The sequence below is a fragment of the Vidua macroura genome, chromosome 9, assembly GCF_024509145.1.
Source record: "Vidua macroura isolate BioBank_ID:100142 chromosome 9, ASM2450914v1, whole genome shotgun sequence".
In the NCBI taxonomy this organism is placed as follows: domain Eukaryota; kingdom Metazoa; phylum Chordata; class Aves; order Passeriformes; family Viduidae; genus Vidua; species Vidua macroura.
The window spans coordinates 5,307,402-5,323,334 of NC_071579.1; the positions used below are offsets into that span (position 1 = coordinate 5,307,402).

The 15,933-nt window shown below is 44.2% G+C and overlaps 1 protein-coding gene across 2 annotated transcripts in view; it reads right to left on the minus strand.

Annotated features, from left to right (window-relative positions):
* Nucleotides 1-12,921, minus strand: part of RASAL2 (RAS protein activator like 2) — a 163,261-nt gene extending 150,340 nt beyond the window's left edge. For both annotated transcript variants that reach the window (XM_053985267.1, XM_053985266.1), the window contains exon 1: nt 12,700-12,921. In XM_053985267.1, the coding sequence (XP_053841242.1) occupies nt 12,700-12,859 (160 nt within the window). In that variant the 5' untranslated portion in view covers nt 12,860-12,921. The remainder of the gene's footprint in view (nt 1-12,699) is intronic.
* Nucleotides 12,922-15,933: the final 3,012 nt, after the last annotated feature.

Here is a 15,933-nt window from a genome sequence, read left to right on the forward strand (position 1 = left end):
CTCTCCATTCACCTTCTGGTAAAGGTTTTTCTAAGGGGCTTAAGGGCACCCTGCACCCAACCCCAGATGAGCAAAGGCAAGTTCAACTGCAGACCCCAATGGGAGCAGAATGTCACCTTTGCTGAAATTCCTTTGACATCAACACACACAAAAACAATTTCCCTCATGGTTTGAATTGCTGTTTCAAGCAAAAACTGTGTAGTTAAAATTAATAGCATGCTCATTTTATAAACACAAAGCTGGCTAATCTTTGCTGGAAACCAAAAAGCCACCAAGGTTCCATAAAAAGGACTGGAGTAGATTTTTCTTTTGGGTAACCAGTGTCTATACCAACTTGACACCAGAGTGAAATGGAGCAGGAAAAAAAGCAGCCAGTTTTATGAGATGATGATTACAAATGCTACATCAGCTTTGTGAAATTACAGGAGTGAAATTTTTTTCCACTGAGGTATTAATCCCCCCAAAAGACTTAGCTAAACGTTACATATCTGCTGAAAATTGCGTATCTGCATCAGACTAACTGTTTTTTAAGTGTCCCCACAAAGAAGTGAACACACACCTCCTGCCCCAAATAAAAAGCAAAGGCACCACTAATTGAAGAGAGATACAGCTCAGCCTCAAACTGAATCACCACCAGTGGGAACTACAGAGAAAACCACAAGGAGCAACACAAATGAAGAACACCCCAGAATAAGAACTGGGATGTTGCTTCCTCCAGCTGTGCAAGTGCTTAAGTAATAAGCACATGACATACTGCAGGCCCCTGCAAGGACAAGAGGCCAACACAATGCCCCTAAAAGTCACAGGGCTGGCCAGTTCCATCACGAGTAATGAGAGCTCCAAGGAAACACAGGCATTTCCTTCCCTAATTCTCCAAACACCCAGCTCCAGGGTCTCAAAATGGTCAGCAACAGAACTTAGTAAGGAAAGCACCCAAAAGTCAATTACATCATCTACCCAGGGTGTAAGTAGAAGGCCACTCAGGCTGGTCCAAGTTTTCATCTACCAGTACTAAGAACTGGTTAGTGAACTTCCAGCATTTCTCATGGAAGGCACTTCCTTTTGGAAGGGAATGAAAAAAAGCAACCTTAAAGCAGAGAAAGTAGGTCACAAAGAAGCCACATCAATAAAGTCTGGAAACAAAACAGGGAGGGATACTGTGTCATCTAGAGAATTGGGTGGTTATTATAAATGGAAATCAAAAGTACAGCTAGAATATCTCAGCCGGTAACCTGATGAAACAGATTAACTAGCCTCCAAGTGATACATAACAGCTTTTCCTCTGTAAGTCTCCTGCAAAGCTACTCCAAGTTTTAAACTTAATTGCATGCTTTTTAGACTGAACTCGCGATAACCCTTCTGAACTCCATCAACAACAATAGCAGCCTTGACAGCAAAGATTTATGTTGTTGGGTGTCAACGTCCCAACACCCCTCTGTCACCACAGCTTTCATTTGAGATTCAGCCCAAAGCTTTTTTAGAGCCATCCAGGTAGAGACTGATCTGCAAACAGATGTGGTGGTTATGTTTTACAGTTTTACACATGTCAGCCAAGAGATGTCATGGCCTGACCAGCAGATACCTGTGGTAATCCCACAAAGATGGCAGTAAAATCAGCCTGAACACACAGAAAGCCAGGGCCCAGCAGTCCATTCTCACCATTTTTTTCTCCCCAGAATTAAGTGAAACATCAAAGCTAATATAACCTGTAATCAGAGCAAGTATTTTCTCAGCATGGAAGAAGCAGGTTGATTTAATTCTTAGCACCTTTTTATAGGAACACCTATCTGCTCAAAGGGGAAACTACCTTAACTTCTACCAGAGCACTTGCTGTTTCTCAGGCTGTCTGGTTTCCATCCTATTCTGAGAAGAGATTTGTACCATTGCAAAGAAAACAGTTGCTGTATTTTGATACTAAGAGCTATTGCTCTTCAAATTATTCATAAAGAAAGGGATTGTGATCTGTTTTTATAAAAATGTGTAAGTCAAAATACAAGACTAAGGAAAAAGCCTCCTTCTAGTTGCTTATGTACAATTCATAATTGTTTATTGCCTCACAAATGTAATAATTAGAGATGACCAGTATTATAAAAGATGACCAGTATTCTATCACCATTATATATAAGCAGCAGGTTAAAGGTGCCAAGAGAGCCATTAAATCCAAATTACCAAAAATGCATAATTGAACTGGCCAAACACCCTGCTGAAGTCTGGAGCCAGATAAATTTGAGACATGATGATTCAGGTGAATGCTGCTCTCACAGCACACATATATTTATCACTGACAGCCATGCTGCATTTTCAGATACTTTTGTATTTTCACCCTTTTCTGGTTTTTAACACAGAAAAATCAATATATTCTGACAAAATAAAATAGCAGAAAGCAAGTTGTGCCAGAATTGCAAAGATTAATTCCCTTTCATACCACTTAGATTTTCAACTACTATTACAGCATTCCTCATTTTTTTTTTTTTTTCCAGCAAAGTTTCAGACATATTTTGACTTTTACAACATATGCAAATTCCCCATTTCCAGCACAGGTCTGGAATAAAAAAAAATAAATCTGCTTCCTTCTTATCATACTTCCTTTTATCGTGCACATTCATCATTTCTTCAAACAGAGGCCCTTTACTTCACAGTCCTGACTTCCCTATTAGTAAGTTCAAAATAAAGAAAAAAAAAAAAATTAGAGTGGAAAATGCTTAACTTCCATCTGTAAAGCTTGTATAGGCTGACAAAAAAAAAAAAAAAAAAGGAGGCTTCCTTCCTAATTTGATTTAATGGTTATAATGATTTAATGGCTATAAATTGAGAAATTAGCAACCACTGGCATCAAAATGAGGAGAGTTGAATTAGAAATGGCCTCAGTTCACACTGCTCTGACAATACTTACAGAATTGGACATGAACAACTACAGGAGCTTCTTTAAGCAGAGGAGTCACCAGCCAATGGTACGTGGAAGCAAACTGACATAAATATTTATGGCAAGACCATAAAACTTTTTTTTTGCTACTTCACTATATGGGATATAAAACTCATTATCTCTAGGGAGTTGAGGCTATTTGAAAACTTCAGTGAGCAAGGCCTGAGCTAATGGAAGGAGTTAAGGAAGGACCCCATGAAATCTATTCAACAGGGTAATTAATCACCCCACACCTCACTGACATCCTAAGCAAGTGCTGCCAGAGAGCATGAGAGAGCATAAACCAATGCCATTTAGATAAATCTTCTCAAACCTGGTTTAGAAGGATGTTGGTTTCTTTCCTGACTTCTTATTTTCCAGGATACCTATCAACTACCCACCATGCTGAACAAAAAAAAAAAAAAAAAAAAAAAAGATGGAAAATAATTACAGAAACATACCTCCTCAAAATAGGAAATACTTAGTATTATTTGACAAGGAAGTCTAATGATTTCCTAGCAAGTGTGAGCACATTGTGTTTCTGGTGCGTGATGTACATGTTTCAGTATATTTAAGCAAGTAGGAAATGCAGTGAAGGCAGCAGCTTGTCTGTACAGCTTGAGGTATAACCTCATAATGTAAATAAACATCTTTTCAGGAAGCATTTTGTCTCCTCTTCTTTCCTAGAGCCTGCACTGCACTGTACTCCTATGATAAAATACCTAACATGGAAAACTACTATGGATCAGTCAAGTGTTGGCAAAGCCAACTTGTGCTATCCACTGGCACCAGGTCCCAAATGCCACAGGAAGGATGTTGGAGTTCAAAGTGGTTTAACCATTGTTCTATGGTTTTCTAGGTTTGATCTGTATTTGCTTCCCCCAGTCAGCAGTGAAGAGTTACCTACCTGAAATTAATGATTTAGGCACCACTCAGCCTTACAAATTACAAAAAGCTAATGAGTGCTGGCTATCCAATACCTTCATACCAGTGGTCCAGCCTGCTATCACTGTAATGAGACAAGTTTATTCTATATGTAAGGTCAACAAAGCTTTACCTTTGGCTTTTCGGGGAATAAGAAAAAAAAAAAAAAAAGGAATAAAAGGAACAAGCAGATGTAATCACCTGAATGGAAGTCCCTCTCTGAGGGCATCTTGCCCTGCTGACCTACAGATCTGACAGGTAATAGGGTATTTGGGGGGATTATTAATAGTTACAGAGGTTCTAAGTAAAGCAGCAGGCTTAGAGGCACCCCAAACACAAAGCAGTGCTACCCACGGCATGCAAGCAAAGCACTGTAGGTGTCTCAGGAGATCAGACTTCTGTTGCAAAGTTTCTTGTATGTCCTTGGACAAGTTATCGGACCTATTTGTGCCTCATTTCCTCACCTTCTCAGCTCAGAGCAGCCCTCTCAAATAAAACCATTAATGCTTTGGATGCACTCATACAGCAAGGCAATGAATGGTTCAAGTCAGTGAAACTGATCCTTCCTCCTTTAACCCTGATGGAATTGTTAATAAAGCAGTCACCATTTGTCAAGGCAAATTGGAACAGAAAACCTGAAGCAAAGCGATCACTTAATTTCCAAATGAGATTCAAGGACTGCACTGAGCCCTCCCAGCCACTGCTGCTTTGCACACATTTTCCTGGAACCCTCATAGCACACACTGTGCTGAGTAGTGCAGCATCTGTCCCCTATCTTGTTGAGACCAGTATCAGTGCACTAAAGAGTCAGCTAAATGAGGGTGTGAATTACCTCCACTTATCTCAAGCCAATCCACTAACTCAAGTAATGAGATCCTGAAAAAAGCAAGCAGGTTTTTAACTCTGTCATGCAAGTATCAAACGGGGAGCAGAAATCCCTCCAGAAGTGCCAAACCCACCTATATTTCCTCCAAGCCCTTACTAGTAGAGGATGATGTATATCCCCAGAGGAGAAATGCAGTTACACTATTGTATTCCATGTAGTAACTTCGAGTTCCTCTGTGAGGGATCTCCCAAAAGCGGATGTGTCATAAATGTCCAGGTTTTCCAGCTTTCTCAGCCTAACCCTGAGGACTGCTATTCCAGAGCTGGGGAACATCAGAGCTCTCAGGAGAGCATGAAGCTGTTGCTGATGCAGTTGGGCTCACTGCCATCAGGTGCCTGTCCCAGAGACTCCGCTGCTTTAAGTTTGCTCCCTTTCTTGACACAAAAGATCTCCTTCTGAAGCCCTAGGAAAAAAAACCAAAACATCTCCTCCTGAAGCCCTAAAAGGTGGTAGGGGGCATCCAGCATTTCTTACATCATGTTACGTGGATACAATGGACACAAAATGCTTATTCCTAGGAAGTTTTGTCTCCTTGTTGGAAATTTCAAGTCAAAACCCAAGTAATGTTCCTCTTTTTAAATACCCTGCCTCCAGTACTTTGCTTCAATTCCCTGCTACCAGAGTTAAGAACACTTCCTCAGACTGAATGCTACAGTCTACCTGAAGGAATTTCCCACACTCTTTTCATGCCATGCAGACTGAGAACAGGACCAAGGTGAAGAGGTTCTGCTGAATCTCTTGGACTGTTACTGTGAAACCCTAATGCTGGGAGGGATTAAGTCTGAGATCATTTTTAGTCACAGATTCCTCAACACTTCTTTTCTTCTCATCACAGTACTGATTTCCATTCCCACACCACCTTGGAAGCTGGGACTGAATACACACAATCCCCTCCCAGCTCCTGATACTCCACCGTGTAATCCTCCATCCACTTTCAAACACATTTGCCATTTTCCATGTTTGCTATATCCTTTATTCTCTGGTTCTGGCTACAAATTCCAAAAGACAAGCAAAGCAGCCTCTGTCTATACAGCACCAAGCACATCTACAGTGCAGCACTGTGTAAATAAAATGAATTATCTTAAGACAGAAAAAACTGGGGTATTTTCAATTAAACCATTAATGGCCAAGAATGCAGACACAGCATTAGAGGAAGAGAAAAGGTGCCTGCAAGTTTTAATCAAGCCAGAAACTCACAGAGAAGCATATGCATTCTTATGCAAATCTACACCAGACGCATGCACATCTGCTGAAATGGGTGTCGTTTTCCCACAGTTTGCAGAATTAATGTGTTTAACTAAGTGCCTGCCAGTGCTTGCAGTGTAAGAGCTAATTTCTAATGGGGTATTCCCAGCTGGGAAAAAAAAAAAATCCCTTTAGATAATAAAGGATCTAAATCCAGGACTTGGTTTTACATTTACTTAAGTGCAAAGACCCCTTCACCTCCAAGAGCTCCTTACTTGCACTGCTCCAGCTTGCTTTACAATTAAAAATAATCCCAACGCTTGGAGATGAGCCTTTCTACATTTCTGTGACCTTTCAAAACCCTATTAAAGAGAATTAACAAATGCTGTTCCCTCCTGATTAATTTTATAAAGGTTTTCTAACATAGGAGGGTGTCAAAACACACAAAGGGCTTTGAGAGAACTGTACAAACCAAAATGCAGCAATATTTCTTTTCACTTGGTTACTTTCCTTGCAGATACAATTTGTATTTCCATGATTACTATGTGTCTTCACAGAGGATTTTGAAAGAATTCAGATGAGATCTTAACTTCTGACCCTGAGGCTAAAAAGGCATATAAGTCAAAAATACAGAAGTCTCAGCTATTTTTTATAAAAATCTATAAATATCAGTTAAAAGGAATCCATGATCTCATAATAAGTCAACAGGTCACAGTTATGCTCTTCTTATCTTCCCTTTTTTTTCCCTATTGTTTAAAAATAGGAAACAGCACCACATGAAAATGTTCAGCCAGAGATAAATCGTGTGACTGAAATACAGGAGTCAGGAAACCAGTGTTCTAAAATAATGTCATCCTCATTTTCCCCAGCATACTCTAGTATTGTTGATGCCTCCAAATATTTAAGTGACTTAATAAATTAGTAACCTAGGCAACACCTGCAACAACCCAGCCAGCTGAAGGAGTCCAGCTAAAAACTCCCCCCAAAAATTTTTAAAACTTCATTTATGTATAAGTTCCTGTCAGTGTTCCTTAAAAAGAGGAAAGGCAAACAGTTTTAACGTCAAAGGGCTGATTGTGCAATAAGATTTTGGAGTAAAGCAACCAAGGAAAAAACAGGCTGTGTCCAGCTCTCAGCTCCATTCCAAGTCACCTCTGCCAGTGCACAGGAGAATGAGCAGAGAGGCTCCTTAATTCACCCCCTGCATGGTTGTAAGAATTCCCTGGGGTCAAAAAGGGCTATTAGAGGAGCTGTCACAGAGCAGGCATGAGCAGATCACCTGCAAGAGCACCTCACTCATCTTTTGATATTCCCTGCTGCTGTCTGGCAAGGGAAAGCAGCATCTCTACCCACAGCACACTAGACTGTTTTTCATCTGTAGCAAATGCAGTCACTTAAAACCTTGGTTTTGATTAAACTCTGCCTTTTACAATAGGGCTCCAACTAAAATTCATTGTTGCTTATCATCTCAACAAAACTAACAAAAGCTTTATGCTGTCAGTATTCAATGTCTGTCCCTCATTCCGTACCTGAAGGCTACGATAAGGTCAAATATCACCACAGCAGGCATTGTCCAAACACTCAGGAAATGACATTTCCCGGCTCAATAAGGTTTATCTTCCAAGCCTGCTTTTGCACCAACTTTCTGGGCGAGTTAATAATAAGCCTATTGATCAGAAGGGAAAGAAACGCTGGTGAACACTGACCTTCTCTCCGTTCCAACACAAGACTGGCTGCACAGACGCCATGCAGCTCTCCAGCTCCCTTTCAGCTTTCCAGGGGTCTCTGCACCTTCACCTTATCTCCTATTAAGCCCTTCCTAAAAGCAAATGTTCTCCTGCAAGGAATTGCAGCTCCACAGCCACTCAGAAAGGCAGCAGATACAAACCTCAGCCCAGCTGACTATCCACAGGCATCTCTAGGAGGAGATCCTTCACTAACAGCCATCTCATCTAGCAGATTGCCTCGCTGCCTGGCTAAGAGGGGTTTTATTGTTTTGTTTTTGTTTTTACATGAACTACACCATTCTCACCTCCCCCTTGTTAGACAGCCTCTAGAGTACTTCGTAACTCAGCTTGTGGAGATGAGCGATAAGGTTTGGGAGCGGAGAGGACGGGATCCCCCCCGCGTGTTTCAGGCATCCTCGGCAGGTCCTGCACCACCGCAATGAAGATGCCGCCACCTGGTGGGACCTCCTCGGGCTCGGCTGGAGGCTGGGGGGCAGGCGGGACCCCGGGCAGGGAGGGTGGTGGCTCACACTCCCCATCCCCGCACGCACATCTCGGAAAAAAGCCGGCCAGCAGCATGAGCAGGGCTGGAAGGAAAGGATCTGCTGACAACAAGATGCTACTCGTTACCAAAGCCTGTTGGTACTCATCCAAAGCAAGACGGTTTGGAAGTGGATAATCTTTGCGACTGCAAACAGTGGAATACAACAAGAATATAAAAAGAAAAGGTAGATATAAAAAGCTACTTTCAAAGTCATAGTGAGGCAGGCTGTAAAGAACCAGAAACCCCCCAGAACAGAGTTGAAATCATTGATATAAAAGAACTAAGCAAGACAGAAAACAAACTGCTGGAATAGATAGCTCACAGAAATTGGGCTTTTGAACTGAATTTCACATGATTAGGAGATGCTTCTGCTCAGTGCCCAAGCCACAGCTATTTTTTAATCTCTGCATGACACCACGTATATTACCATGGCTTCAGTCCTGAGCATGAGTCTGGTATTTTCTGAGAGCCAATACTTAAAAGCCTGGAACTCAGGTTTGAGGCAGCCAAGAGATGTTTCTGTCTGGTTGCACAGGGTCTAGGGCTTTTTCTGGAGTTAGAAGCTCTGTCTGCAGATTGATATCCATGAAAAGGCATGGAGCCCATGCTTGGAGAGCCTTTTCCTTCTGCCAGGAGAAAGGGGGGCGAGGAAGGTCATTCCAGCAGTGAGGAATGTCTCCAGATTGCCCGCAGGATTAGAGGACAAGGTGATGAAAGAGTCCACATCCTATCTGCACTCGAGTTTGTACAACTACCACCAGCTTTTAGCACTGCTGCTAAAAGAGAAAGACATTTCCTAGTCCAGATAAGGCCCCAGAGCAACAATGTCTGTTTGCAGGCTGAGCACTCAAGAACAGACTCTTCCCTGTCCTATTTTTTACATATTTCAGCAACTCTTCTTTTGCAATTTTAGCACAGGAGCTTTCGCAGTGAGCTTAGAGCAGGCACATCAACAATGAATCTGACAACTCCGTCACAGAAGTTTGCAACCTGTTTAGACATAGGCTGTACATCAGGCAAAAACCGATTCTACCCCCACCACATGCAACATTTAACACCAATGCTGTGATGCTGGCTTTAGAATTCATTCCTGCAAAATCCATGGATGTTCAGTCAGCCACACCAGGCAATGTAATTGCTGTGTTTCCACAGTTAGCACTGAAAATGCTGTCTATTCAGTTATTGTCCTGCCTCCTCCTCACAAAACTTGTTTCAAAGAGCAGAGAAAAAGACCTTGAAACATGGGTGGATGCTTTCAAAGTCAGTTATCACTTTTAGAGAGCGGAAAAAAAGTTAAAAAATCATAGCATTAATCCAGGCAAAACACCTCCTCCCTCCTACCCCTTGCACACATGCCATGAGTCTGAATGGAAGCCGTCACCCAGAACACACGTCGATACATATTTTACAGAAACATTAGTTGTGTGTCAAAACCAGTTCTTGGAAACATCATCTAACAGCACTCACATGATTTGTGTTTCACGAGCAATTAAACCTATCACTCTGACAAGCAAATCTGCAGCTCCCATCCACTATTCAAACATCAGGTTAGAGGAAACTAATTATATTTCAAACTCCGTCCATGGGTAAGGAAACTGTATTTCCATGATAATGTCCTGGCTAATTCACTTAAGCAGAAGCTGCTGAACCTCCAGAACGCAGAATGAAACAGCCACCCTTGGAACTAGTGCAGCTATGGCAGGAAATGCAAAAATAGCCAGACTGTGATTTAGATCTCGTAGTGAAGTCAGACAAGACCTCAGTGTCACACTGAAATCACATCCCAGACATTGTAAAGTCCTACTGTATTCACATCGCTGTCATACTGCTGGCAAGCCGCAGAGACCAGCAATGATGGGACTTTAATGCTAAATTCTTTTCTCTGTGCTAACAGATGAAGTTTTACAGGCTCTGCAACCAGACCAGCTCCCCTCATGGCAGTAATTACTCCTTTGGACAGAGACAAAGTAGATGGCACACCACTGCCAAGTAGAGATGCACAGAAATAAACAGCTGTCTGTCTTTAAGTGGCTGCTGAGCTCTTTTTCTTCAAAATACATGCTTCCACTACTAGGGACACTTTTCAGACAGTCACCTTTCATTTGGAACAACACCCCTACACAGTGGTTCATGTTCACAGAGACACGTGGAAAAGAAATGCAGTGACATCAAAAGCTGTGTTTCTCACCATGCCAGAAAACGCTTCTCCACTTTTCATGTGCTCGATATTCCTTCCCTCCCCCAGCCATTCATTGTGAAATAATTAGTGTTAGTGTTCTCTTTGTTTATCAGACAATACAGACAATAAGGCTAAGCTTTCTGTTCCTGTTTTCTTTCGCTATGCTGCTGTGGTTCCTCAAACAACTGTGCAAGGCTTTACTTTTAATCCTATGAATAACACTTGTCACTCATAGGTTTGTAACCCATATTTAGTTGTGCACAAACATGGCACAGTTTCAGCTTGATTCATTGTCCACAAACTTCTCCAGATGTGCTCATGCAAGAAAAAAATAAAGGCTAATAAGCAGGAGGAAACAAACAAATACTAGCTAATCTGATTGCAATTTCTTAGGGAAAGGAGAGAAGACACACATCAGATTCTTTATGAGGGAAAGGGATAATTAGTTGTTTTTAAACACAGACTAGGAATAATTAGTTATTGTCCTAGGGCTATGAGATGTATTTTTACATGCTTGAAGTGTAGGCCGATTTTTATAGCCTGTGAGCTAGCTGGGCCCTGTCACAGTGGATTTTCCCCCATTTATCTACATGTTAATGTCAAACTACAAGCACATCACAACATATGACTTTATCAACAAGCAATGTTCCTCACTGCGGCTAATTTTGAAACCACATTCCTGCTTCCACTCATGAAGATACAACCCTGGTAACAATCAGATAGGCTGGTGCCAGACATCCCCTTCTTAAGTACATTCTCATTTTACCTTTAGGAAGTATTCTCAACAAACAAACAATCTGAAGGCAAATGGCTTTCTTTGGAAAGCCTCTCAACAACAGCAGAGAGATATTTTTGCATAAGGCTGCATTTTATAGTCTCAGCTCTAGGCAGGGATTAACAAAAGCAAGGTAAGCTAGAAGCAGCAAGCTAAACACAGTGCAAACTATTAAAAATCCCAAACTCCTATTACAATTAATTCTGCTAAGCATAACTTTGCTCATTGATGCACCAGACAGAAAGCAGACAGACAACCTCATCCAGGTGAGGGATGAGGGACCAGCTTTTCAAGCTTCCAAAATAAACACAAAGGTCTTTGAACAGACCATGCTCTCCAGAAAACCTGCAGCCTGATCTTCCTCATTTGATATGTGTGAAGGCTCAGGCTGGCGGTACTCACAATAATTACCTGCCATCAGCCAAGAGATGCAGCAGAGTTGTTGCAGATAACTTATTCATGTCATCGCTGTGTTTCAGGAATAACACAACCAGTAACAGATCAATGACACAGATAACAGAGCGCATTTGCGTCTAGTTTTACAGGTCAGGGAAAACCTGGGCAATCTCCTTGGGATTCAGGACGGGTGAGGTAGATGAAAGGGACTATCACCAGCATAAAACATGTTTAAAAGTCCCAATTAAAAAAGTGTTTTTACAGCTTCTCCATCATCATAGAAACATGGAATGGTTTGGGTTGGAACGGACCTTAAAGATGGTTTTGCTCCAACCTCCCTGCCATGGGCAGGGACATTTTCCAGTAGACCAGGTTGCTCCAAGTCCCATCCAACCTGGCCTTGAACACTTCCAGGGAAGGGGCAACAATAATAATAGCAGAGAAAGGTAACATGTGCACACACCACAACTGGTGCCTTTTCGAGGCTGGACCATCAAATTTGTTACAGGAGGGAAAACAAAATAATGCCTGCAGTACTCTTCACTCTGAAACGTGGGAGTAATTATCCTCAGATTACCAAGACAAACAAGAGGGAGAGACAAGGAAAAGATAAAACAGAATTTCCACTATTTAGGTGCTGATCGAGAGATAAAATCCGACTACACTTCAGCTGAGAGCCTAAACAAACCAGAGGCCCGGCCACATAAATCAAGTTAATTTTAAAAGGTTACATACCAGGGAGAGTTTGACAAAGAAGGGGAAACAACCCCGCGTCCTGCAGTGCTGAAGATCCTAACATCCTTTTTATAAATTATAAAGGTGCCAATGTAACACAGACCAGTAAGTCCGGGGCGACGGGACCCACGGTATCAGCACCTCCCAGGCCATAGTTGCTCATTAATACTAATTAGATCCGGGAGCGCTCAGCCCTGCCGGCACCCTCATCCCGGGCACACATCCTGGGACTCCGGGCACACAAAAGCTTTGGACGCGGATCCCGGCACCGGAGCATCCTGCACCTCGGCAGAGGGGAAGGCGTGGCGCGGGGCGAACCCGGGCTCCGGGAACCCGGCGGGGAGGGGGGAGGCAAGGAGCCGCGGGGAACTGGGAGCTTCAGCAGCGGGGAGAAAGAAGTTGGGGCCGGGAAGTTTTCCGCCGCTCCCCGCCCCGGCGCCCCTTACCGTAGACGCGGACCCAGCCCTGCTGCTGGCAGACCGACTCCCGCAGGACGCGGTCCAGCGCGCTGCCCGCCTCCAGTTCCTCCGAGCCCGGCTCCGGCTCCGCGAAGGGCTCTGCCGCCCATGCTGCCGGCTCTGCCGACGCTCCCGCTACCGCCTCCATGCTACCGTGGGGTCGAGGAGGCGCCACCGCCCGCGCTGCGCCCCGGCCCCGCTTCGCCTTAGTGCGGCTCCATCCCTCCCTTTCTCCCTCCCCCGGCTCGCCTCTTCCCCGCCCTTCGCGTCAGCGCGGGCGGAGCCACGGCGCCCTGCCCCAGGCCTGAGGGGAGGCGGGCGATGGCGGGAGGCTCTGCCCCTGCTGCCCTCGCAGCCGCCGGCAGCCCTTTCCCCGGCCCCCGCCTGCTCCTGAGCCCGTCTCGCTGTGCGGGGCTTCGTGTGGCAGCGCGGAGGGGACTCAAGATGGTTCCTCCCCTCAGCCCGGCGGCGGGAAGGGGAGTCGCGGCTCGGGAGAGGCGTCCGGAAGGAATACAAATCGGCCCTTTCTCCCAGTAACGCCGCAGCACCGCCAGGGTGATGGGGTTAGTCTCGGACAGCGGCTGCCGTGGGGTTCCCCAGGCTCAGACCTGCGTTCGCACGCCTGACCGAGACTGATAAATCTTTCATGCACTCACACAGGCTGTTTCTCTCAGGTACATGAGGAGATGTGCTGCCGGGAAAGGAGGGCAACTGATTAAGAGCATTTCATTTATGGGATTTGCAGGCTGGTTTGTCCTGAATGTCTATTTACTGACCTCCCCCAGGTACACCATGTTTCAGTTTTCTATTTTCCTTTTGTATTTTGGTGAATTTCCCAGTGCTTAAGGTACATGCTCTTTAAAAGTCTAGAATAGAACAGCTGTGAATAAAGCATGCATCCTGCAGTGTCTTTTAAATCATGGCATTGTGACTTGAATTTTCAGGGAAGGTGGGCAGAGGGGTTCAGCTTACTTTGGGTTCCATCCCTGTAATCTCTTGGACTGAGCCTGCACCTGTCCATGATCAATATGAACTGTGTGGGTTCACCCAAGCACTCAGATCCAGTGATTATCTCCACTAGCACAGGCTGTTTCCAAGGGCTCACCTCTGTACACAACTTAGAGGCACTAACAGTTTTTTCTTTATTGAAAGAGCAGTTGATTTAGTGTGGACCTGTAGCAGTTGTGCTGCCATAAAGTTGCTTTAAAGTAGATAACAGCTTCCACACCTTCTAACCACACTTCTGTCATCTTATTTTGTTTTGCAGCAGAACAGAATAAGAGGGTTTACACAGCAAGTTGTGGCTGAAGAACAGCAACTTCATGCTCTGCAGCCTGACAGGTCCCAGTCCATTGCCAGAACATGAAGGTTTGTCTTAGGAATTCCCAAAAGCTCCTCCTGGGAGCTGAGGATTTGCAAAGTGGTAGTGAACATTGCCCTCCTGATCATAGTGAGTTGGAGTACCCTCACACCACATAGTTGTGTCAGTGATGGAAGCTGCATTTCCTCCTCAATGGAGGAAAAAAGTCCTGCCAGCCCCATGATTAATTGATGAAACCACATTTCTGTGAGTTTCTGTCTCATGCTTGACTGAGAGCTTCACCTGAATCTTGCCCTACAATTGGGTCATTCTCTACCCAGCTGGGAGAGAGCAGGATGGGTGGGCATATGCACCCTGCTGCGATTTCCAGGCTGAGTTGGAAAATAAAGAAACCTCCTTCCAAATGTTAGGTTGTTTCATGATTGGCAGAACTGGTGTAGTCCAGTTTCCTACAGATTCATACCTGGCAGAGGATGGACACCCTCAGTGAAGAGGCTTGTAGGATCTCACTGAGCCAGGATTAGCTCTTGGACCTTTATCCCTCTGTTTTGCTTAAAACAAACAAGTGAGTTCAGCACTTCCTGAGGTGGTAAGAGGTAAGAGACAGGACCAGGGGAAAGAAAGATCCAGTGAGTTTAATGGTGTCAGCCTCAATTCTCTGGGAAAAAAGAGGTCTTTAAAACTACCCTTTTAACCAGGAAGAGATAACCAGGATGAAATCTGGTGGGGATTTGACCCTCCACCACTGTGACAGGGGTGATTCTGCAAAGAAACAGCACAACTGGGACACCCAGTAACATTTCCTTGCTCCTTCCCACCCTAAAACATGTTCTGCAGCGTGGTTTCCAAAGTTCTGGGAGTTGAGGATGTGCAGGAAACTCCTTCCAGAGCAGACATCTGCATAAATTGCCATAATAATACCATAAAGCAGTAGGAAAAGCAGTTTTTCCCTCCTACGTGCTCTTTACCCTTGTTCATTCCCAATGCTCCTGATAATATAAAATGTACATATTCTCCCAGCTTATCATTTAGTGACCGCAACCCAACAAAATCCTCAAGGTTTTCCCCTCCTACTCTCCCCACAGCCCCCTTCTTGCTGCCAGCCTCCCAGAGACATCCCCATCCCTCACACGAGCCTGGGCTCTTTCCCTACTGCAGGAAACTCACACAAGCGGACACGGGGGAACGGGGGATGGAGCTGCTTTGAGAAGCAGGAGAGGAGCTGGCATATAGTGAGGGAAGGATGTGGCTGCTAAGCTTCTGCCAAAAGTGGAGATTTAAAAAGCTGCCACACAATCCTGGGACGGCGTTTACACAGGAGCAGCGCAGGACAGCAGCAACTGGTTCCCATCAAGTGAGGGCTGGTTGCATCTGCAAGTATGATCAAGCCATCCTAACAGCAAGGTCTGGAAGGACTGGCTAGTGTGGTTTCTGAAATTCACATGGCAGCAGAAGACAAAATCCATTCTCCAGCCTTTATTCGTGGGGTTCAGGGCAACATAAACAATAATAAAGAGCAGGGATGACTAAAATAGGAAGGCTGGTTTTGCAGGCATGACAGGAGCAAAAATAGACATATTTTATAAATAAAGATGTCCTGGAAATCAGAGACTCCCAAGTTTCATGCTCACCAGTTCAGCTGTTCTGGCTGGGGGTCTTCTCCACCAGTAGTGCTCAGGGGATTTGTGAAGGCATAAATGAGCAGTAATATAAGCACATGCATGAAATTCCTTTCGTGTAAACCAGCCCCTTTAGTTGATTGACTTGTGGATATCATTTTAACCCACAGACTCTAGTTAAATTAGGGCTGGGGGTTTGCTCAGAATAGATTAAATCCAAGTATTTGAAGAGAGCTGCACATGTATTTTCATTAAGCCCAAGACTGCTGTATGTGTTGTTAA